This window comes from Microtus oregoni, unplaced genomic scaffold (genome assembly GCF_018167655.1).
Source record: "Microtus oregoni isolate MIOR12 unplaced genomic scaffold, Mior012 000020F_ref0000438, whole genome shotgun sequence".
In the NCBI taxonomy this organism is placed as follows: domain Eukaryota; kingdom Metazoa; phylum Chordata; class Mammalia; order Rodentia; family Cricetidae; genus Microtus; species Microtus oregoni.
The window spans coordinates 28,372,241-28,393,092 of record NW_024543079.1 but is presented as its reverse complement, the minus strand read 5'-3'; the positions used below and the strand labels follow the sequence as shown (position 1 = coordinate 28,393,092).

Here is a 20,852-nt window from a genome sequence, read left to right as displayed (position 1 = left end):
CAGCCTAATGAAATCAGCACTTACTAGTAAGGTCTTACAAGGTTTCCCTAGCAAGAGCCTGAAGGAAACTGTTTACTTTTTAGACGAGACAGGGGCCGAGATTGTGTGGCCCCTTCCTTACGGCCCTCCAGCAAACCCTGCTGAAGTCTCTTCTTCCTCCTAGGCTCGCCACGAAAAGGCTTTGAGACAGGGGAATTGTGACGTAACCCACATGGAATTCCCCACTGGTTCAGTAAACCTAGAAAAGGAAAGAACATAATTCTGTTCGTCTCATCTTCTAGAGTGGAAAAGAGCCTGGTATTCCACGCCGGCTTTTGTTTCTTTCATCGCGGGCTCATTTTCAAACTGTGCAGCACAACTTAGCCTGACTCTGGTTCGGAGAAGTTTGTTGAGAAAACCAGCTACCTCACCCGCCACAGCTGGGGAGGATTAAGCAGGTGGATTCATGCCTAACGAAGCCCAGCATGTGTGTGTGTGTGTGTGTGTGTGTGTGTGTGTGTGTGTGTGTATGTGTGTGTTTGAGCTACAAGGAAAGTATTAACTTTCTGTTTCTGCATAACAAATTGCCTTAAGTGGCAGCTGAGAACAATGTCTGTTTATTATCAGCTTCCTTGTCAAGAAACTGGGCAGAGGCAGGTCTCCTCTCCGGCTCCCCAGGAGGCTGAAGTAAGATGCCACCATCTACCCTTCCAACAACTCAGGCTCCTCTCCCATGCTAGGGTGCCTATGACAGAATTCAGTTCTCTGGAGCTACGGAACTGAGGTCCCTTTTTTCTTGCTGGCTGGCTGCCAGTCATTCTCAACAAGTAGAGGTCACTCGTTCCTAACCATGCAGCCCCTCCATCCACAGAGACGGGAGAATAGTCTCCTTTCTGGCCAAGCTGTCAGGATGTTTGCTGGATCAAGACGTCACAGCTTGTTCCTATCTCTAGACTTTCCAGTGTTTTTGTTTATCCATTTGTTATGTACACACATATATGAGAAGACTTCAAGTGTTACATTCCCAGTAATGATTTACTTCAAACTGAATACTTGGGATAAAAATTACTCCAGGAAACATAATCCTCAAGCCTCAGTTTCCACTCAGTTCTGAGAGATGGGGAAATAATGGAAGCAAATCCCTGGCAGCAAAATGAACTAGAAGGACAAAGGGAAAGCCTGGTAAACCGTAGAGACACTGACCATGAGGACAGCCTGGTAGACTGTAGAGACACTGACCATGAATGAGGACAGCCTGGTAGACTGTAGAGATATTGACCATGAGGACAGCCTTTGGGAGCAAATCCAAATCAGTCAGATTTTAGCTCAAACTACTGGTTTTTATGCTACTTTTGAACCATGGAATTTTTTTCTAAAAAAAAAAAAATAGAAACTGGAGCCCATTGTATAAACACATATTTTTGTTTAATTTTACAACATTGAATTTCTTGGGTGCCTGTCACTCCACCAAGTGATCAATATTTAATCCTCATACTAGAAAGATATGTGTTTCATTGTTGTTGTTACTCCCACTTTTACAGGCGAAGCACCTAAGGTTCAGAATAAGGAAATATAAACCTGTGGTGTTGGAGTTGATTTTGAAGCCCAGAAACTGGGCTCACAGCCCTCTGGCACTTGATCCTAGTGCTGGTGTCATATGGGTAAAGGGTCAGGATTGGGCTTCATCACTGAAAATGAAAGGTTTTAAACTTAGATAGCTAGCCGGCCCCATAGGGCTTCTGGGTGACTACTGTCATTTATCTGGCTTCTAGGAGTCCTTCCAAAGGGTCCTACTGACTCGGTTTCTCAGCACAAGTTTAATTTGTATGTATATGTATGTGTGTGTGTGTGTGCATACGTGTGTGTATGTATGCATGCATGCATGTGTATGCGTGTGTGTACATGTCTGTATGTGTGTGTGTGCGTGTTGAGTATGTGTGTGTATGTGTACAGGGAGAAACTGATTCTGCGCATAAAAGAAAATCTGCCTTAATTTCCTATTCCCCTCAATTTTTAAAAATTCCAAAAACCTTTGGTGTGCCCCTTCGTTTAAAAATCGCTAATTCATCAGGGCTCTGAGAAGTCCATCCTTCCTATAAAGTATAAAATCCTACTATTAGTGACTTACGAAGATACTACTTTCCGTTTAAATGCAAATTAACACATTCAGTTAATAATATTCATGAGACAGTCCCATAGGAATATGGACACAAGTCAAACGGTGTGTATTACCCTCTGCATGCTATTTTCTATCTGCCCCTCTAGTGGATCGTTTCTTTCTAAAGAGCTCCAGAATTAAATCTCCAGAATTAGCCCAGCTACTGTATGTAGCGAGTCTTCTGGGTGTAAAATGCATAGGTCCTCGCTGGCATCGTTAAGACACGTGCATCATGAAGAAACTCTTCAAACATCAGGCTTTGATAATCTTGTAAGCAGAGTCAGTTTCCCTGTTATCCTGCCAGTGCTTTCATAATCCTCAAGCCTCAGTTTCCCATCTGTAAAGGATTCCAAGCATCACTCTCCGGTTCCTCGTTAATGTGCAGGAGATGACCTTTCTCATCCCGCTTGGAGAACTAAATCCCTGAGAGTGTTTGAGGAGCTTTGTAGTAGTGGGCTCCGTCGAGATCAGGCCATGCAGATAGCTGCCCGGCCTGATGTCCAGCCTGCCCCTCTGTGTACACTCCCCAGGGCCATGACTGAGCAGACTAAAGAGCCCCTGGCACATGTGTATGTAGCGATAAAACATGCCGTAACCTTGGAATCCTAACATCAAAAGGGAGAGCTCTGTTGCCTTATAAAAATGTGTGCTTCCCTAAGCAAACCACTCCAAACGCTGCTGTCTCCACCCCACTGGGAAGCCTGTCACTGCTAATGCGGTTCTTACGATTCTCACCGCTCATAGCCTCTTGATCTTCTCTGAGATCTCTCTGCCCCTGAGTGTGTTGGAAACAAAATGTCCTGTCTGGTGTCCAGTGCTTAAAAATAACAGACACCGGGTTCCTGCTGCCACATGGAAACTTTACTGCCAGGTCGGCTCGACACCCCCCAACTCTGGGTCATGCCAGGGAAGCAGGCAGGAGAACGCCAGGGACAAAGAAAGGGAAGAGGCTTACACTACTGTAGGCATTCTCTAATGTCAATTTGATTTTCCATGGGCTAATTTCTCTGAAATACCAACTGCTTAAATGGCAAGAAATGTGTTACAGAAAGATACTTTCCGTTGATGGAGACAAGGACCTCATTTTTCAAGTAACACTGCCCAAACTGGAATGTTCGATTGCCCAGTCAGTATTCTGACAGTAGTGGTGTGCTCAGTAATTTAAGCGGGCCTAAGCAGTGTGTATTTCCCCATGCCCATTTTGAAGCTTGAGAAATGATAAAAATAAGTCACCCGTTGGCATCTGGGTACGTTCCTGTGTTAGAAACCAAGAGTGACACTGTGCTGGCCCAGGAGACCATCAGACGGTCTCTTGTTTCTCCATCTGAGCAAGGGAAATGCCTGCCCGCCCACCGGACTCTGCCTTTGTGCATACCAATGGTTTGGTTTGGGGAAGAAATTTTCCTCCTTTAAGACAGGTCCCTTTGGCAGTTTGCATGATTCATAATTCCTTCTGGTCCTCTGGGAGACTGAGTTGTCCTAAACATATTTCTGGAAACGCCACAGACCGTTGTTTTTATTAGGGGACTGCAAAGCTTTGTAGTAAGTGGCTTTGTGTTTTATTTGTTTTCCTTCCTCTGCCCCAGCTGTTTTTGTTTTAACAGCATCAGAGGGAAGGTTAAAGAATTCGTGGCCTCCGTTAACCTAGCTCATCTCTCAGGCGGGTACGGCTGGAAATCTGGAAGGAGGGAACTGCAGTACCTAGCTCATTTGCAGACATGGGTTCATCCCTAACCCTATCTACTCTCCCAAAGAAGTGAGACAGATTGACAGGGCTAATCTCCAGCTGAGGGAGCACCTTGCAGCAGGTAATGGCCAGGAAGGCTGGTTACCCCCACAAAAGGAACCGGGGATTCAGTAACTACCTAGATATAATATCTAATAAGAGGCAGCTGTCTAACTTCCATTTTTTCTTTTATTCCACAAACATGTATTTGATGCCCATAATTTGTCAGTGTAGCCTCCATTTTTATTTTTAAAGCCAACCATAGAGTATAGCTCAGTCAGGAAATAGGCAGGCACCTACCACAAGCATGCATAGCTTATTGGTGAACTGCAATAATTTTAGTTTCTAGAGATATCTGAGCCTGCTTATGAAAATCAAAATTCATGTCCAGTCCCATCCCCAGAATCCATGATTCAGTGGGTTTTGGGTGCAGCCTGGGCATGTGATTCTTCAGCCAAGGTGACGCTAAAGCTGCTGAAAATGATGGAAAATGAGAATTAATCCTCATTCAGTATATTCTGGATGCCAGTAGCAGTGATGATCAGGGCTCTTGCTATCTTCCTGAAATGAGCTCTTCTTTATCTTGCAGGAAACAATGAGGGTCTTTTCAAAGACAAAAGTTATCCAGGCCCAGTTTAGTAGTATTCCGAAATATCACTCCAAAGTCTATTCCTTCCCCTCACAACACACTCAGTCCAGAGTTTAGCAAAACGAACAATTCCATCAATTCTCTAGAAGCCTGTGTCAGAGTCATCTCATTCATCTCGTTAGCTGACTCGGACCTTCTCTGTCGTCTATGGAATGTGTGGCAGAAGGGTACAAACCTCTGGAATCAAAGGCTCTACACCTCTCCCACAGGATCCCGCTGCAGTGCCCAGTCTCCAGGAATGCCTGGGTGCTGTCTCAACAGCAACCATTCCCGCGCACAAGGACCCTGCCAAATATTTCTTCGGCTTTTACCAAGCTCTCTTCGAGCACAGATCTCAAAGCACGCCATAATTAGTACAATCACCCACATCCTGTCTAGATGAGCAGCATTTTATGTGTACAAATTCCCCTTTGCCCCCGGGCCCTTCATGAGAATGCAAATGTTTCCAACTTTAAAGAGTGAAGAATAGAGGAATTGAAAGGAGCTGTGAGCTGTATCTTGGCCAACACCAAAGACCTCAAAGACATTTATAGTTGACCTATATTAGAAAAGATGGTGACTACAAAGTGTGCCACGATGCCTTATCAGCCACCCTGTGCTAATAACTGGTTCAAAGATAAGAAAGACAGGCTAGGGATGAAGCAACCAGTTCTTACAAATCACATAATCTCGGAACCAAAATTCTGATCTGTTTTACTAAGTTTTCAAACGTTCTAGGAGTAGTGAAGTGGTGTCACTAGCTTATGATCCAATTACTCGAGTTAATCAAGGAAGAGAAGACAGACGGGGCCAATTAAGTAGCCGGGCTGTCCAATGCTAGCTGAGTCATTATAGGTAAGTGCAAAGATAATGCCACTGGGAAAAGCAATTTAAATCACTTTTGTACTTCCAGACCAGGAAATCCTCCTGGTCTCTGAGGGGGGAACATTTAGGAATTATCAGACCCAGCCTGATGAAGTCATCTCTTCATCGCGCAGCTAACAATCAACCATAGAGCTGGGCACACAAGTGGGCAGGCCATATGGAATACATTTAGGTGGCTGGACTGTGCACCCATGCCTTCTTTTCGGTCACCTTCATAACACATCTTACCACCACCCTCTTCCGGTCCTTGGATCCATTCTCCCCACTCGATGCTCTTATCTCCCTAACCGTTTCAACACATAGGTAAAGTTTTAAGGCAAATGTCATCCTTCATAATTTCTAGTCTTATACTTCAAATAGGCTATTCCATGTACACAGACTGGTTTGCAAGAGACATTTCCACACGTTATAAAACAGTTCTTTTAAAAATGACTTACGGGGCTGTGTCTACACAGTATAATTTATACAGATGGTCCTGCATACTTTCAGATCCCATACAACTGACAAGTCTAGAGTTGGAGAGCAGGCATTGTTTTATTGCTGTTCCTTTGGTTTTTGAAAGGTGAGTGAGTGTGGCGGAGAAAGATGTATACAGGACTGTAAACCATTCTTGCAGCTCCCTGTTTCTTTCAAGCCAATGCCTTGTTCGCCAAGAACCCCAAAGTAAAAGCTCTTATCAGTGATTGCCATGTTGAAGCATCCCAGGAATACAATAATATTTTTTGCATCTCCTGCATGTGCACTCTCTCTCTCTCTCTTTCTCCTCCTCCTCTTCCTCCTCTTCCACCACCTCCTCCTTATCCTTCTCCTCCTCCTCCTCCTTCCTTTCAGGTTTACTCTCCTCACAAACTTCAGTGTTGAATTCTTCAATCCCTGTACGCTCATTCCTCATCCATTAGGCAATCTTCCCGTGCTCTGGCTCACACTCAATCAAAACTCACTTAGTTCTCCACCACCCGGCAGTGCTACCCATGATTGCACCATTGTGATGTTTTTTTTTTCTAATAGACTGCACTTCTCTGGTGTTTCTCTACCAATATCTTACTCACACTATAGATCCCAGCCTGATCATCACTGGAGCCAGGCTACCTTGCACTTGCTCTAGTCTCCCTCATGTGAACTGTGGTAACACCACATAAGCTTTCCTTCATGGTGTTGAGTAGAATTGTGGAGATATATATATATATATATATATATATATATATATATATATATATCATCTATATCTATCTAATATCATTGCTTAGTTTTACACCTACCTTCCCACTGACCATAATCCTTTTCTGCTTTTGCATCTTCTCCTCTCACTGCTACCAATGTCTACTCATCACAGCTGCCCTTGTTTCTTTTAACCAGTGGTTCACTCTAGCTCATGGATGCTACTAACAACTTTTCTCCCCCTTTTTTCTTATTTTGTTCTATCAACTGTCCGTTTTGAATTTCTTATATCTAAACTCTACTGGCAAGAAGATCTGGTTGGCTTGATTAGTATTTATCATCTCTTGGTACAAGTTCCTGTGACAGACTACATCCTGATTCCCTAGCCAGTATTCAAATGGACTTCCTTAGGCCAAGGGAATCTTTACCCACTCTCTGTGGCCAAGATTAGGGAACTAAAATGGCAATAAATACTTTCTCTAACATAATCTGCTTACCAGGGACTACAGGTAAAGCACCTTTCTAGAGAACTGGAGTTAGATAAGAAGAAATAACAGAGAAGAAATATGGAGACGGGGGGTGGTGATACACTCCTTTAATCACAGAACTCGGGAGGCAGAGGCAGGTAGATCTCAGTGAGTTCGAAGCTAGTCTGGTCTACAGAGTGAGTTCCAGCACAGCCAGGGTGGTTACACACACACAAAAAAAAAAAATCATGTCTTGGGAGAAAAAATGCATGGGCAAGTGAAACATCATTTAACATTCCACTTCTTGGTTCTACTCCACAAAATCTTCATTCCTCTGTGTGTATAGTTGACACAATCAGGCAATGAATGTTAAGTCCCTTTGGAACCAATAAGCAAAGAAACTTTGTAAAAGATGATTTGATGTGTTTGAGAAATAACTGATCCTATCATTCAAAATAGCAGAAGACTAGATTAACAAATGGCTTCAGGAAGACAGTCTGCCAGTTCGCTTTACTTTTGTGTACATGTCTTCAGGCCCCACAGCCAAAATGAAGGAGCTTCCCAAGGTCTTCCTTTTATCAGGCTTTGGATTCTAATCCCTGATATCTGTCCAACCCCTTGTAGATAAGAGGAAAATGCTCAGAAATTATTTCTTTCCTGCCACCCTGTGAGATCCAGGGATGAAGCTAAGGCCATCAAACTTGTGCCTGTATCCACTGAACAATCTCACCAACACTCTACTAATGTTATTTATTGAGATTGTTATAGCCTTTGATCCACCTAAACAAAGTAGTAACCTCCTGTCACTCAGGAACCATTTGCTCATAGGTGGCAGACAAGATCACTTATTGGTTCACATAATAGAAAGTTCAAATGATGTCCTAGCCTAGCCATGGCTAAATGCAAGGGTTTCATTTAAGACCCTCACTATCTTGTGCCTTGGACTTTTGTCCGAGTCAATAACATTCTTGGCCGATTTTCTCAATGTGTTGACAAAGATCTAGCTTCCCATCCTTTCACTTCTTCAGTGGATCCGAGACTAAGACAGATATACGCAAATTCCATTCCATCATTGAACCAACAATCAGAAGGATGGATTGTTCCAGCTGTCCCAGTCATTGCAGCAAAGATGAAATGTACCAGGTTCACTCAAACATCATTATCTACAGGAGGAAAAACGCTAAACCAGGGATGCCCACAGCTCAAGGACCAAGATAACAGCAACTAACATGTTCCTTGGAATGTTCACTTTTGTTCTCTGGAGAGTTACAAACACCAACAAGTAATATTTAAAATGCTGGATAACTTCTAGGTCGCAACCTCAGTCGAATTTAAATGAGCACCTGACCAATCAGAATGGAAGCCAGCTAGAGACAGCCACAACTACGGTGGCACAAATTCTGGCTGGATAGCAACCTTCTGCCAAATGCTCACACTGAGTTTACATTTAGGACACCTAGAATATTGAATCCTATTCATTCTCATTGAGCAAACGCTCACTAATTCTGGCTTGCTTGTTCACCAATACCCTCTACAAGGAAGGACTGATGTAAGCAGATTTCCTCAGAACTTTGTCTTCTCTTCAATTCCCTTTGTCATCCTATGACTGTGACCATGGGACTGAGGTACATGTCTTGGACAGAGGATGATCTTTGAATTGAACAGAAGCATCAATATCTTTTGCCTTACCTGTTTTAAACAAAAGTTGTCCTTCCTTTCTGGTTGAGAAAAGCAGACATTCCCTGTTCCTTTCTCCCTCTCTCCTGCTAACAAGTGAAGCTGCCCTGGTCTCAGCTGGCTCCATCCTTGTTCCATGGCATGCTACTTCTTTAAATTGAGGTTAAGTGATTTTCCCTTTGATTAGAGACTTAGTCTAAAAATTTAATGGCTGGTTTGATTGGGATAAAGGATGTTACCAACAACTAATTTTGTGTGTATGTGTGTGTGTGTGTGTGTGTGTGTGTGTGTGTGTGCATGCCTTTCTTATTACACTCCCTTCTCCTGAGTTAGTGATTTAAACACTTGGCTTAGACTATATACACAAGAGGTACCTGTTCCACTGGTCCTGCGACTTGCTTGCATCTCTAAGCACACCCTTTTCCCATTTTGTCTCCCAGGCATAACACAATACTTATATCTGATCATCCTATTTCCTGCCCTTCCTGGCTGAGAAAATGTTTGTATCAACCTGACCTTTACTTCCCTCCTCCTTTGGGGGATTAAAGGGTGTCATGCCTGTCTCCTTCCAGGTCTGCAGAGAATACAGCAACTTACAAGAAACATAAAATACTTCCGACAGAGGCTGATAGAGATGGGATTCATCATCTACGGAGATGACCACTCTCCCATCATCCCTGTGCTCCTGTACATGCCTGCTAAAGTATCGTGAGTATCCAACACAGAATCATACCAATGCCCAGTGTGTCATGACTGAGAGAGTGTATTTGACACCATGATGGCTTTCTGGGCATGAATTAGATTATGTGCTTGAGTTCTGACCTCAGACACACAGCTTCTCAGGAGTCACCTGCCAGCATCTTCAGGACATTTTCCATGTAACTTCCAGGAAAAAAAAAAAGACAGATGCTGAGACTCACCCCTTCTTTTTCATTTTCATGCTCTGGAAATTTAGGGAAATGATTTATCTCATCTGTAAGAAAGGTGGTTTTTTGAGCCTTTTTCTGAACCAAGTCTATTCCTCCAACACATAACCTCAGGATTAGAGCTTTCTGTTTGACCCACCATGCATCTGAAGATGTAAGTAATTTATAGTACCAAACATAGCGTTAAAAGTAGTTGGAGCTTAGACTATTGAGAACTCACGCAGAGCCGATGAGAATCATAAATTCTCAACAACCTGATTCTTCTAAACATATCCTTGTGTCGTCTTCCACAGAAAAACATCAAGCAATCGGAGCACACACGTGAGTGAGTTCTTTAGTAGTAGGCCGCGACATTAGAATCAGTTGGCCCTTTGTTCACAAACGTAGGTCAAAAAAACAGGGGACTGCCTGTCCAAGAAGAAGGAATACAGCACCATTCTGCTCAGTGTAATGGCAGGCGGGGAGTGACAATGGGGATTCTAAGGATCCACCAGTCGAAACCCTCTAGCTTCTAATGTTTGAGGGCACAAAAGCACACATGCACTTATTCAAAACGACTGGGTAAATAGAGTGCTCTGTAAGATTTCAAACTAAGAGCATGTCTACCTAATATTTTATCATAGCTCAAAAGAAGGCACTCAGCATGAGCTTGGTGAGCTTCACAATACACGACACTGGAGTGAGAACAGGAAGAAGTGTGAGGAAAAGGGAGGGTGAGCAGAAGTAGAATCTCACAAGTTAGAATTGTGACTAATCCAATGAGGAGTCCTCTCATAGAAAAAGTAGCATGTTTTAGATTACATCTGTTTTACACTGATAGATAAAATATAAAAATTATGCAATTAATAGGGTATTATCTAATTGTTATACATATCTACATGCATAAATATGTACATATATCTATATTTATTTATATAGTGACTAAATCAGGGGAAACATCTATTTTCACAAACATTTATCATTTCTTCATAGTGAAAATATCCAAAAACCTTCTTTGAGATTTCAGAATATACAATATGTCATTGTTATATATAGTTACCCAATAGTGTACTAATATTCCCGAAATTCAAATACATTTCAAATTTACTAATACAACATACTTCATGTAACCATTATTTTTAATATTGTGGTAAGAGGTTCAGAATCAGAGTGTTGGCCCATCTTCTTACTTGGAGCACCTTGGACAAGCAACCCTCTGAAGACTAGTTTCATCTTGTACGAAATGAGATAAGCTAGTGCCCACTTCCTGAGATAAACTGAACAAAGGGCTGAAGATCTAATTCAGTGAGAAAGCTTCCCTGGTACATGCACAAAAGCTGGCGCCCAATCTCCAGCACTAAAGAAACAGAAAAGAAAAGGCATTTGCAGCGTCTGGAACTATGCTTTTCATTGTAAGAATTACACAGGATTTGCTGTTTGCATGGCTTTAATTGCTTTTATAGTGCTTAAGAGAGCTCTTTTTTAATTTCTAAATATTTATCCATTTTGTGTTTTGTTTGCATGAAGTTTTGTCTAGAGAAATGGTTGTGCCCATGGAGACAAGAGGAGTACTTTAGATCCTCTGGCTCTCCAGGTAGAGATGGTTGAAAAGGCCTTGTGTGTATGAAAAGTAAACAAGGGTCTTCTGCAGGAGCAGCAATGGCTTTTGCCAACCGAGTCATCTCTCCAGTCCCCACAAACTGAGTTTGGAGGGGAAAAAATGTCTTCTCTTTTCCCCTTCTCTTGTAAACAAGCATCCATGTTTGTTTTCTCCTTTGCTCTGAGCTCTCGATCATATGTTCTGCTCAGTCCAATCTAGACAGATTTCTCCAAAAAAAAAAAACCCTGTTGGCATGTGCTGGGGGCCAGCGATTAAACTAAATCTCAGTTTCCAACACATTGGACAAAAACCAAACCAGTACAGCAACAGGATAGAACTTATGTAGAATATACCAGAGTCCTGTGGTCCCCTCCCCCAACCTGCCATTCACCTCATTTATAGCTGTATCAAAGTTTGAGCCACCATGCTGTCTTTTCCCAGATTTGCTGTAAATGCTTCACGTGTCCCAAAGTCTACCCAGGTGTCATTGATAACAACAACGCTGGCTGCTGCTTCTGGGACACATGTAGGTTGCACCTGACCCAGCATAGCTTCACGCATTTGAAAGGGTGCTCCAGGAAAGCACACTGAGCAGAAGTTGGGGATCAGTATCCTTCAGCCACTAAGTGGGGGTATGAGCTCACCATTGTCTTCCAGCTTGAGGTCTCGGAGACCTCAAAAGCATGAGTTTAACGTAGCTCTTGAGAAGGTGTAAACGTTCTGTTATTCCTAGCCATTATTATCACTGTGCTCTTTTGATGTACTAACTAGTAGTAGTAGTTTCAACTGAACATAAAATGAAGTTGGTGTGGTTGCCTGGCTCTCCAACGTAAGCACTGTAGTTAACGAAAGCAGAACTCCTAAAATAGTACTGAATAACCTGCTACTCTGCATTAGTTACACAATCATGAGGTCTAGATCCTGGTTCCCTACATCTTAAGGTTGTTCTTCAGAAGAAGCTAGCATTGCTAATGCTGGTTATATTCTAAATAAGGCTTTTTTTTTATACTCATGGCGGACAAGATGCTTGCCCCCAGTTTATAAATGGGGTTATGAGACTAACAAAGGTCAGATTACCTTCTTAGGTTCACCCATGTTGTAATCAGCAAACTAGAATTTAAATGTCATTTTCTTCTGCCCATGAACCGAGGCTCTGAAACCTGCAGCAATCTTCCAAGCTTTAGTCTACCCCTCATTAAAGCGACAGAGAGTGTGGGCTTAACAGTCTTGAATGTTGTCTTTGACGATTCAAAATGTGCAGGACATTAGGACAGAAAAGTGCCTATGATGCTCTTCCATTGAAAGGTTATGTATAAAGAAGCTTTTGAAACATGAAGGAAGTGGTATCAGCCAGGGTGAAGGCACTTGTTTTCATTTTCATATTTAAAAATGTTGATGTTAGGGGCTGAGGAAACACAGAGAGTTAGCAAAGTACCTCTAAGATTTAGACCCCCAGCACTCATGTAAAAGCATGAGGTGCCCATCTGTAATGGTAGCTCTGGGGACACTGGCAGGCAGGTACTTGGGGCTCCTTGGCCAGTCAGCCCAGCCAAATTGCGGAGCCTCCACATCCAGTGAGAGACTCCTTCAAAGTAATAATTACAAAGAAGAGGTAATGAAGTCGAGAGGGAGGGGGCAGGACTTAAGAGAAGTTGGAGTGGGGAGTGCAGGGTGGAAATAGTATATAGTATTTACTATGAAATTGTCAAATATCACAATAAAATAAGGGGAAGGCAGCCAACATTCACCTCTGCCTTTACATTCTACACACAAGTACCTACTTACACGCACACATACACACGCAAAATAAAATTTTTAATAATCTAGATCTTTGATAGTCTTATAAATTAAGATTTCTTCTTATATCTACCTATGTGAGATTTTTAAAAGTAATCTCAAATTAGGTATAGGTTTAAATGTATTACAACAGTACAATCATCCTAGTGCTCCAGTACAATGTAATGTCATCCGTAAAATGTGTAAATAAGGCAGGCAAGATAACTCCACAAGTCTACAATCTGAATTCAATCCCCGGAATCCACACACTGGAAGAAGAAAATTAACTCTAAAAAGATGTTCTCTGACCTCCACACGTGTGCCAAGACACACATGCCTGCTCACACGCACATAAAAAAATAAGTAAATAGGTATAAAACTTAAAGCGTAAATATAAATAAAATGTTACATTATCCTGTGGTTCAGGTTTATACTTCCCCTACATGAGCATGATGTGTCCTTATCTTGCATTTGGAGACTTTGGTACACAAGACATAGTGCTGCCTCCAGCGCAATGCTAATGCTTATCATCATCGTGTTTATTGCTGGTTCAGATGCTTGCTTTTAGTCTTTAGCAGCTCAATATGCTTTGGGGGTTACATGCCCAGAGGCTCATTATATAAAATACAATTATATAAAATACAGTTATCTATATTCACTGCAGTAGTCTAATTTTTAAATTCAGATATGTTCCAGGGAGGTCCCAGATTATCCTAACGAACTAACAGTCGTATATTTTGTTCCACATTCTTTGGCAAAACTCACTTCCTTTGGTACAAAGGGAGACATACCGACAGTGAAATGGTCTTCGGGGAACTCTGAAAACTGGCCTGAGATCATGTGTCAGGTGGTTTGTAGTCTAGCAATAAAAGCACTTGACTTGTTTCTCAGACAATTCTCGGCTCTCATCCTGTGCAGTGCCGTGGGCAGCCTTCCATAGGGTGATCAAGAAGGCAGAAAGAACAGCCCCTGTTTTCAAACTTTCTCAGCTAGAAAGTTTTGCCGCCTTGTAACCTTCTCAGTAGAAATCAAAGGACAAAACCTCGCCTTGCCCAAGCCAGGGGGCCAGAAGGGTTGTGTGTTCAGTAGGTTTTGCAGTTCTCCACGGCTTTATTTGACAGAATTCATCCTGCACGAGGCAACCAAAAGGCAGACAGCTAAATAGCAAGATGGATGAATGAGTAGACGGTCTGCTTCAGTCATTTTCTCCTGAATTATGGCTAGAAGGTTTCTATGCTGCTGTCAGTTTCCAGCCTAACATAATAGACCAGCAAGTTCTTAATGCTAGGAACAGACAAGAGGACCTGACTTTTCTGTGGGTAGATTCACTACTCCGCAATTGTGATTTCCTGCCGAGAGCAACAGAGCCCAAAGAGAAAAAGAACTCACTAGGAGATATTTGCCATTTGAACCTGATCTGGGCTCTTAGAACAGGGGATTTCTAGACTTTGAGTTTAATATTCTGGGATAATTACTGAGATTAACTTTGGAATAAAGAAAAAGCAGAAGGATAAATGGAAGGAAGAACTTATAAAGGTTCCCCTGCCTTAGAGAGCTTTGTAGTCAGTCCTATGATGGACATCCTATACGCTGCAACTGCCCATGGGGGTCTCTTACCTCCCTGCTTGCCTATCATCTGGTTTCCCTCAAGGCCACGCAAAAGGTTATTCCACTTGTGCACGCCTGGGTGTATTCACTCATAACTAAAAATTTTTAAAACAAATGAGAAGACCCTCCTTTGCCATCACTCACTTGGCTTCTACAAGCCCTCACACCACGCTCTTCAAATTATTGGCACTAAGTATCCCATCTTCAAAAATCCACAGTTAAGCAGTTCATTTTTTTCAAACATACATGTTTCCATTTAATGAGCATTGTTTCTCATGTCATTGTATCGTACCAGCTGTTTGATTTCTAGTCCAACAACTCTGCAGTTCAAGGCGTTCCTACCAGTGCAGCCTTCTTTCACCGGCATCAGTCATCAGCATTTTCTGCTGGATATCAAAGGCTCCAGACTGACAACTGTCTTGTCAGTGTGTCAGCTTCCATAACAGCACACACTCAGCTATGAGGGACAGCAAATTATCTTCCATTTCTTGGTCCATTGTGTGGGAGCAAGTTGAACCATCCTTTCCTTAATATCATTTTAAAAAGAACATGTCAGCTAACCATATTCTTTTTTTTTTCAGCAGGATGATTCTAACTTCTCTCTGTTAACCTTTTTTTTTTCCTTTCCTTAAGTGCTTTTGGAAGACATTTGCTTAAGAAAAAAATCGGGGTGGTGGTTGTTGGTTTTCCAGCCACTGCCCTGGCCGAAGGTCGGGCACGGTTCTGCCTTTCATCAGCACATACTCGGGAGATGTTAGATAAAGTGAGTATCCATGTACCGACAGAATTACTACTTCTGATACCCTGGATTCTGAGCAAGTACTTTTATTGAGCCATCAATAACTTCTCTAGGGTGGCTTAGAAGAAGAAAACTAATGATGAAGGAAACTCCCCGTAAAGTTTTACAGAACAAATGACTATGATATGTCAACAATGTCCATCAATATCTATATCTATATCAATATCTATATATTGATATCTATATCTATCTATATCAATATCTATAACCAATAGATAGTAAAAAAAAATCACAATCCCAGAGAACCTAGACAATGAAGAGAACCCTAAGAGAGACATACATGATGCAATCTACATGGGAAGTAGAAAAGGACAAGGTCTCCTGAGTAAATTGGGAGCATTGGGACCACAGGAGAGGGTTCAAGGGGAGGGGAGAGAAAGGGAGAGAAGCAGAGAAATAAAATCAATAAAAAAATAGAAAAAAAAGGAAAATTGGGGAGGAAACCTTCTCTATGTGTCAAATATGAACCTGAGTGTAAAAATTTTAAGCTCTTACTTTGTCAATTTAAAAAGAAGGAAAGAAAGAAAGAAATCCATTTACTGCATTTACTGATGATTTGATTAAAGTCAGAATTTTGGTTTTATAGAAAAGACTGATATAAATGAATTTTTATAAACAGTGCTGTGTGTGTATCATATACAACAAAACCTGGGGCAAAAAGACTAGATAATATTGAAAAACTAAATTAAGAGCAAACTAATAATTCCAGGCAGAATAAATTAACCATGAAAAGAAAATAAGGAAACCTGTGGGAGCATAAAGGTGTGGGTGAATTATTACAGTGGTGAATAGTCACAAAGAAAGTGGCTTTTCATTTGGACCTTCTTAAAGAACAATTACAGAGCATTATTTAGTCGTTCTGACCACTAAAGCAACATGATCAGTCACAGTAAAATAAGTGTGACAAGTGGGTTAGGAAGGAAAGAACCTGGAGAAAAAAAATGAAATGAAGTAATTTGAAACAAAATCAAAGTTGACGAGAGTTCCAATGGTGGTAAAAACAACCACTGAAATGAATCTATGAACACAAACAGGGAATGCATGAGTTGCCAATATCTGATGAGTAATTCGATGGAGGGGATTCCTGAGCAGAGAAGGCCAAAGGTAATTCTCTAGATCTCTAGTCTTACTGAACAGAAGGATGAAAGTGAAGCAGTGGATGAGAAAAGGCAGACTGGAAGGATCAGATCACTTTCAATGAGAATGGAGAAATAAGGCAAAGTACTGAATGCACCAGGCCTTAAGAGTATGTGCCACTGATGAAGGTGGAAATTGATTGGAGAACTCAGAAAATATTGCAAGCCTAGGACTACTGTAGGTTTTGGAACTGAGGAGTTGATAAAGTCAAAGACAGAAAGCCTAATTGTTAAGGAAGAAGTAAGAGTGGTCAGGCCAAACCCCAATGGTACGTATACATTCTGAGATGGAATTGAAGGTGGGAAATAGGTAGGAATTTAGGCAGAGCTAAAACTGCCAGGAAGGACGGAAAATACTATACTGTTAAGTACACTAAACACCAGTTTCCAGAAAAAGGACAGAAACGTTATGTAAATATAAGAAAGTTCAAATAGGGTAAGAGAAGAGAAGAAACTATTGAATTAATTCATGGGGCTTAATGTTCCTTAGAGTGGGAGGTTTTATGGGAATGCGAGGAACAGAAATGAGAACACAATGAATAAGAAGATGAAGAGTATCATTTAAGGATGAATCACACTCTAGAGAGATGGAGCGGGTAGAAGAGGAGAAAGACAAAGAGATGAGGGAAGAGCGTAGTGACAGAATGGGAGGAGGGAGAAACAGAGAGACAAAGAGACAAAGGAGAAAGCCAAGAGAGATAGGCTAAGACAAAGACAGAGGAGAAGAGAGACAGAAAGAGACGGGCAGAAGACAGACAGGGGAAGGAGAGGAAAGGAAGAAAGACAAAGGGGAAAGATAGAAAGAAGAGAAGACAGAAAGAAGGATGAGAAGGAGAAAGAGAAGACAGTGGAGGAAAGCTTGTGCCTGTTTACACAAGAAAGTAAGAAGGCAGTGATGAGGAAACCTTACAGAAACCAAAAGGAAGATATAAACAATGAGTTAGCTCCAAAAGGTGGCAGGAATGGGATGGGTAGCAGAGATGATTTTTTATTTCTTGTGGTCCAAACAACTTTAAGCCTTCAAGTATAACCAACTCTGTCTGTAGCAATCAGACCCTGGACTCCTTTTTGCAACTTCTTCATTGCTCTGAAACCCCTGACATGCTAGAAGTGCTAATATATCAACTCAACAGTTATTTATAAGATCATACCCATAACATACCCATTTCAATGCAAGCATGTGAGCAGTTATTTAATATAACATAAGGGGAAACTGGAACCTGTTGACTAGTCAGGGGACCAGGTTAGCAACTGAACATGAACACTAATAGAATATAAACAATATTAGACAAAGGCAGTCAGAGGGTTGGGGAGGTGGTAATGTTGGGAAAGTGCTAGCCATCTGCAAGCGTGAGGACATATATGTGAATTCACATAAAAAACTGGGTACAGTAGCATGGGTGCCTATAATCCCAGCACCAGAGCAGCAGAGATTGGCACAATCCTGGATCTTGTGGAACCTGTGAATTTCAGGTTGTCAGAGACACTGCCTCAAAAACTAAAGTGGAAAACAATACAGCAAGTATTGGCCCTGTCTATGCCCAGTCTCCATGCACAGGCACGTGTGTGTATGCCTTGAATGTGTGTACATATGCACACAAACACACATACATATGCAAAACTTACAAAAGAAAAGAGAGAAAGAGGGGTCGTCATTCAGAGACCAGGTAGGGAACAGAAAAAACACGGGCTAGCGTAGCATCTTCTTTATCTGACTCCTTAGTGACAGCTGTAGCTTTTCGTAATGATTTTACTCCCCAGATAAAAAAGAAAAGTGCTTAGTCAGCCAGTGGCTTCCTGCTGGTGCCTAAGGCAGAATTTGTGTCTACTTTCTTAAAATCACGTCCAGTGTAAACCCAATGCAGTAACAATTCCCTCCCTTCTAACCCCTTTCCCAGCAGTGTCCATAAGCATACTTCATCAAGAACTTTAATATAAAATTGAAATATGTGTAGTTTTGATTTTTTGTAAGTCTAAGTTGTATTATTGCATGGTATGTAGAAATGGCATTTTAAAAATAAGTGTTAGGAGTAAGCTTTGAGAGGATTGAAGATGCAGCTATTAGCTCCCCAGGTGTTCTATTTTGTTGGTTTACTCTGTTATGAAGACATAATTCCCAATGTATTCTGAAACCTTATTATTTTCTTCTATGAGGTCATATGCAGGTCTTAAAATAAATAAAAGGTTTAGGAGAGTCAGACATCTAAGTTCCTCTCCTCCTCACACTGCTAAAATAGAATATTCAGAACGCTGGGTTAAAACATTAAATAAAAAGAATAATCATCCAATATTGCTCTAGTATGTTTAGGGAGATCAGGTCAGTTGGAAACATTCAGTTCCTAAAACCCCCATTTTATAAAGCCTAGAGTAGTGATGTGTGCTTGTAATGCTAACACTGGAGAGGCAAAGGGAGAAAGAGAATTCCCGAGACTCACTTGTCAGCAAGCTCCAGAGCCCCTATCTCAACAAACCACATGGAAGACTCTTGAAGAACGACAGTCAAGGTTGTCGTGTGACCATCATATTTGTGTATACACACATGCGTATACATCATATTTGTGGATACATCATATTTGCGTATACATCATATTTGTGTATACACACATGCCTATACACCTAGACACATTCATGTATCCACACAGACAAATTGATTAGTTCATTAAAGTTCTTCTAGGACTTACAAACCACAACCTAATGACATGGAACTTTGCTGGCACAACGTTGCTATGGGTCTTTGGGAAGCTTGCCATGAACCTGGGCTCTGTACAGTAGACCAGTTCGGAGTTTAAAGATAACTTATAGAAGGAAATCTCCTTGCAGGTTTTGGAAGTCGTTGATAAACTCGGCGACCTCTTGAATGTGAAGTATTTCCCATACAAGAAGTCTGGTCACCCTGCCCTCTACAATGAGAAGAGTTTTGACAAAGAAGCAAGCTTTGATGAGATGAGCATTGAGCCTGAAGCCTAAGTTTCCCGGCTCTGAGTGGGATGAAAGACTGCCAGAAGACCTCCTTCCCCCTTCGTCTCACAAGTAGCATGACTGCATTTTACCTCTTCTTCAGGGCGGTTTTATTTTTCAACGCAGCTTAATCGAGTGAGGGAAATAGTCATTTCTTTAATGTCTCTAACCCACTGCAACACAATCAAAAACATATAATTCTAGATTTACATTTTCCCTCTCCTCCGCCAGAAACACGTAAAGCATGCTTTTCTTAGAATGTGCTTTCGTGGCAAGGAGCCTGTGTTTTAGCTGCTACTCTCCAGCTTTTGAGTCAGATTCCTTCAAGGGCTCCAACTAAATGAAAGGATTTTGATTTTTACCTGGGTAAAACACACGCTGTGTGTTCAAGTATGCCATCTGCACACACGAGAAAGAGTGACAGAGAGGAGCTGAGTCTCTTGTTCCACCCATAAGAGTACCAGGAACAGTCCCTACGTGTCGTGGGAAGTTCCAGGAAGGACAGAAGGCAATGCTGCATCTACTGTTTGCCACATTTCGACTTTATCCAAGGACAGGTATCAAAAGACATAATTAATGCTTGGGAGAGAATGTAAAGCGGTCCAGTAGTGATCAGAGATGCCTTTGAAGTGAACCTGCTTTTGCCTGCTGGTGCTCTCGTACAATTTTGCTGTTAAGCTTTTGAGGACTGGGAAGTTCGTGACTCGTTTTCTAAAGAGGAAGAAGGAAAGCAAGCACAAGTCAGCGTTGAACCTAGACTAACACTGTAAAATTCAAACAACCCAAACGATGCTGGAAGCTGGTGTCATGAAAAGTGAGTTTAGCTTCTTTGGCCTTAATAACTTTTCTATCAAATTCTGAGTACCTAGTGAAATTCAATTCCCTTTAAAAACTCATTTCCAAATGGTTAAACAAAGTATTCAAAAGCGAGTTTTCTCTGTCTCTTTCAAGGCTGTGTATCTGTAGATACAGGTCCAGGAAATAATATCCCCTATGGCACATCTACTCAGGTTTGGTGAGAAGTGGTTTCGCATACTTCGGTGCACCTCTGGTTCTTCCCCTCCCCCCCCCCGCCATACACACAAAACGGTATAAGCATCTCTGAAAAATTAGTCCTCTGCTAATTGGTTCTAGTTGGTATGGAAAAAGTCAGTGGAAAACCTTATCTTTAACAAGCTCCCAGATGGTGCCCAGACTTGGAAACTCCAAAGCGCAGAGTTGACCTTTTAGCCAAGCTTCTGTAGCAGTTCGAATGAGTTACAGAACATTCCACTCCATCAAATGACACTGTAAACAAATCACTTCAAAAGAGCTTTGGCTCTGTGTGACACAGATGGGCCCAAGCTTTCATGCTGTGCATGGAGACAGAAATTCAACCTGCAACACCAATGC

General features: G+C 41.7%; 1 protein-coding gene across 1 annotated transcript in view; it reads left to right on the top strand.

The window, feature by feature from the left end:
* Sptlc3 (serine palmitoyltransferase long chain base subunit 3) overlaps positions 1–19,499 on the top strand; it is a 117,163-nt gene extending 97,664 nt beyond the window's left edge. Inside the window, exons 10-12 of the mRNA XM_041670973.1 lie at positions 9,251–9,386; positions 15,201–15,330; positions 19,323–19,499. Of these exons, the coding sequence (XP_041526907.1) occupies positions 9,251–9,386; positions 15,201–15,330; positions 19,323–19,469 (413 nt within the window). The 3' untranslated portion in view covers positions 19,470–19,499. The remainder of the gene's footprint in view (positions 1–9,250; positions 9,387–15,200; positions 15,331–19,322) is intronic.
* The last annotated feature ends 1,353 nt before the right edge of the window (positions 19,500–20,852 follow it).